The sequence below is a fragment of the Brassica napus genome, chromosome A1 (genome assembly GCF_020379485.1).
Source record: "Brassica napus cultivar Da-Ae chromosome A1, Da-Ae, whole genome shotgun sequence".
Lineage (NCBI taxonomy): Eukaryota > Viridiplantae > Streptophyta > Magnoliopsida > Brassicales > Brassicaceae > Brassica > Brassica napus.
Genome location: NC_063434.1, coordinates 5516433 through 5521036, shown reverse-complemented (window position 1 = coordinate 5521036; position 4604 = coordinate 5516433). Strand labels below are relative to the sequence as shown.

The 4604-nt window shown below is 34.3% G+C and overlaps 1 protein-coding gene across 1 annotated transcript; it reads right to left on the bottom strand.

Moving 5' to 3' along the window:
• Positions 1–1720: 1720 nt before the first annotated feature.
• On the bottom strand, positions 1721–4604 carry LOC111209689 (abscisic acid 8'-hydroxylase 1-like). Its single transcript, XM_022709727.2, has 7 exons — positions 4012–4604; positions 3612–3930; positions 3059–3445; positions 2775–2940; positions 2586–2692; positions 2330–2448; positions 1721–2225 (listed from the first exon to the last, which is right to left on the bottom strand). The coding sequence occupies exons 1-7, from the start codon at positions 4209–4211 to the stop codon at positions 2135–2137; spliced, it is 1389 nt and encodes a 462-aa protein (XP_022565448.2). The 5' UTR covers positions 4212–4604; the 3' UTR covers positions 1721–2134.

Here is a 4604-nt window from a genome sequence, read left to right as displayed (position 1 = left end):
TATTTCATATATTCTACAAACAAACAGCAGTCATTTAAACAATAATTCCACGTCAAATAAGTATGGAATAAGTGGAATACTGGTTCTATTCTATTAAATTTTAGTATAAATTATTATTATCATTTCATATATTTATTTAATTTATTAGTCACCACTTACAACCTAAATACAACATAAAATAGTACTATATAAACACGAATAACTATACATATACAAGTTTTCCAGAAAGTATAAACTTTTTATATATTATATGAACTTATTGTAGCAAAATAATGCAATCTCATTACACGGCCCGGCATATTCGGGACTACTGATCATGAAATACCTTTTTTACTCTAAATTTAGAAGATGAACGTGAAAATCATGGAGCATGGTACATTTAAAGGAAGACAATATGACGTAAAGTAATACAACTAATGTCCCCAAAACAAGTAAACATAACAATTATGATCAAGCGATCTTGTTTTAGACTTTTAGTCTGGTGCCCAAAAAAAAGACTTTGTCTATAGTACAACTTATTTCTTTTGTTGAGAATGGTTATATATACACAATATATATATATAGTATATACTAATCATGTAGTTTTGTTTTCCTTTCCAATAGTAATCGAGTTTTATAACTCAACTCTCGCACATCTTTTGGTTAAAACAATAATTTCCATCTGGTTGTGATCGAATTTTTGAGAGAGATTTTTGTTTAGATTTTCCATTCAAAGACAAGTTTACAGACTTTTTTAAATATCGCACAGTGGGTTCACTTGTCCATTGCCCATTGCATTCATAAGATACTACTAATATATGCCACAAGTTATATCAGTATACAATTACAAATACATAAGTTAAAATAAAACGATAATAAGGCAGATGGTGACACGAAATTGATAGCCCGTCTGATACATTTACCCGACGATTCAACTACAGCTGTGCATCAATATTCTCAATCATGGTATAATTAATATAGCTCACAAGTAAAAACTCAAATAAAATAATACTGGGATGACGATGGTCAAATGTAATTACAGCGACAATTTCAACATAACTCGCGGGTGGTGATGTTCAAAGTCGTCCGTCAATTTATTTGAATAGATTAGGTTTTCTTTCTTCTTCTATATATAACAATTACCAAATGTCTATGATGATTGTGGCGATTCTAAATTTCTAATCATTCTATAGTTATCCATTGATATGGTTACTTGAGACTACAAACAAAATGTGTAGTAGGTGTAGTAAATGTGATTATTGTATTGAAATGCTAAACATAAAACATGATCAAGTTAGACCCAAAAAACATGATCAAGTAAGTTTAGTAATACTTTTTTTTGTGCAACGTTTAGTAATACTTTTATAATTAGATAAATCATGGATCGAATTAAGTATTCTCAAAACTTACATAAACTAACATTTTTTCCATTTCAATGTTTATTGCTACTAGAGGTGCAATTACTAAATTACGTAATTTAGTTTTTTATATATAGCTTTAACTTCTCTTTTTTTTTCTTTTAATCCCAATTGTATTTGCATCACATGGTTGATAGTTTGGCTCTTAGATAATTTCATTCAATTTCTGTACTACGTTATTTTCTGTCATTTTATTGAGATACGATTTATTGTGTGATAAACGAAAGTACGAAACAATCAACACAAACTGTATAGTATTTCTGTGGGCGACTGGGCGTTTTCTTTTTTTGAAAGAATTTCTGTGGGCGTCTTCAGATAATCAATTCACTAAGAACATGGAAACCCTCCAATTCATGATGAATCAGTTAAAGATATACATGAGATGTTTCTTCTTTGGGAAGGAAAAAAAAACATTAGATATTTTATCTAACATTTTACCTCAATTTGAAATTTAGTGACCAACTTTTCCCTATCTTAAACAAAAATTTCAAAACTCGAAAAAGTAGAAATAAAAAAAACTAAGAAAATAAATTAGACTTTTCTTTGTACACTTGGTGCCTTCTCCTCATTTCCCATTTTAATGTTTTCATATCAAAATCTTGATTTTTTTTTTGCCCTTCCCCTCTCCCTATTTTTCTTTAGCAAGAAAATAAAGAATTGTTTAATTTTCTTCTCTAGTCCCCCTCTTTCCAGTTATAGAAAGCTTAGGGCATCACGTAGTACTACATATCGATCTCCTACTTCCGAGCAAGCATAATGGGCAGTCCGTTTTGGGGAAGCGCAAATGGCCCATACTGAATCCCGTCGCTAGCTCCAACTATTGACCATCTGTAATTATAAAATTTCCCCTTATCAAAACCATAACTAGAGAAATAAAATAAATCACTCTAATGAAGGTAGAGAAAAGGCAATAAAGTAAATAGTACACACACCTGTACTTGGTGGTCAGATGATGAATCATGATCGATATTTCAAGCTTGGCTAATTCATTTCCAGGACACGAGTGAGTCCCATTGCCAAATGGCATGAAAGTATTGGGTTTTGGAGCCACCTATATAGCACAGACACATTATGTCAATATAAATCATTCTCCATAACTTTTTTTAGAAAACATAACTATCAGAAAGGTCTTGTTAGAAAGATAAATAAATATGTTGACAAAAAAAAAAGAAAGATAAATAAATATACCTCAAATCTTGATGGGTCAAACTTGCCAGGATTCGAAAAGATATCAGCACTATGGTGAATGTTTCTGAAAAGCGGCAACACTTTCCATCCTTTTGGTATCAAATATCCTGTAAAACAATTTAAAAGTCTTGTTTTAAGAATAAATTGGTTTAAGTTCACAGAGAAAATCGATTGTAATTTATATCATACCTTCGTATTCGACATCTTCTACAGCTTCTCTAAATGTAAAAGATAAGATTGAAGCAACTCTTAATGTTTCTTGAATGACTCTTGAAGTTACTGGCATCTTCTTTGTATCACCCCAAGTTAAAGACTCTCCTTCTTCTTTGCTTTTACTTATTACCATTTGCTCTTCCTATTAAACACCCAAAAAAAAACAAAACTATCAACAACGCAACAAAATTTACAAAACTACCACTCTTATGTTTTTATTACCAAAACACGACAAATACGTGTCAGTATAAGTAACTTACAGTAACGGCCTCTAGAACGTTGGGATTCTCAGCTAAGTACTTAAGGATCCACGTCATCACACTCGCCGTGGTATCTCTAGCGGCGAAGATTACTCCGATTATGTTATCAGCGATCTGTTCGTCGGTAAGCTCCTCTTTGTCTCCCATGAATGATCCGAGAAGATCGTTGTGTGAGGATCTTTCATCTCTTCTCTCTGATAAGATTCTTGCTAGGATCTGCGAGAGCTCCTTGCGAGCCTTCATGGCTTTGTGGAAGAGCGTTCCAGGGAGGTTTACAGGCATAGAGTTGTAACCTTTCTCGAGAATGTAGTAGCATCGTTTTAGATCTTCTCTGTATAGAACCTCGTCTTTTCCGAAGATCGAGAGTAACGCAACGTTGAATGTGTACTGAATGAAAAGAACACAAATGAGAAACAGTTCAAAACAGAGGATGTAGAAAGAAACAGAGATGCTCTGTTTTAAAACAGAGGATACAGAAAGAAACAGAGATGCTCTGTTTTGAAACAGAGTATATAGAAAGAAACAGAGATGCTCTGTTTTTTATGTGTCTTACTGTTTTCATTTCTTGGTAAGTGTTGATCTTTGTTCCAACCCAACTTCGTAGAGAATCTTGAGCGATTGATTCGATATCTGGAACCATGTCTCTGATAGACTCCGGCATGAAAGCACGAAGAACGAGCTTCCTGAGTTTAGTGTGATAATCACCTTGGTGGAAGAAGATGGCTTGTTTCCCTAGCATCCTCTCTTTACTCGCTGGAAAAGTCGGTTTAAAGAGATGAGACTTCGTCACCAGCACGAACTTCGCAGCCTCGGGACTCGAGATCATTACACAAGGACATCCTAGTACATGTGTCTTGAACACTGAACCATACCTGTAAAAAAAAAGACCAAACTTTCAGTTTCTTACAACTTCTCATGTTTTTTTTTTCACATTTTCAAAACAGAACACTGACCGTTTCTGTTTGGAAGCGAAAAAGACGTTAGGGTCTCGAGAATAGAGCTGGAAAGTCTCGCCCACGTAAGGCCAACCCATTGTTCCCGGCGGAAGTGGGGGTTTCGAGGATACACGGTGGCGCTGAGAGATTAAACACCGGAGAAAGTAGAGGATGATAATTGCGGCGGAGAAAGTGAAAAACAAGGCGGAGGAATCCATTTTGATGATGAAGAAGGGGAAGTAGTTGAACAACAAAGAACTTGTGACTTCAACAAGTTATATAACAAAAAGTCTTTTTGTTTTGTTTTTGTGTAAGGAGAAGAAGATGTATTGTGTGATGCATACCAAGTGGGAGATGTGAAGGGGTTATATAGGGTTTTCTCATATGGTAGAGGAGAGAGAGAGAGAGAGAGAGAGAGGTTTCAAATAGAGCTTCTTATTACAGAGTAGAGAGACAGCTCATCTGAGAGAGACGAGATAGCACGTGTCAAAGAGCATGCAAAATGAACGTGTGAGATTTTGACCAAACAAACTAATTAAAGAGAAGCAACTGATTCAAAAGAGATGCAGAGCCACTCAAAATGATTAATTAGTTAGTTTTAGTTTTTATAA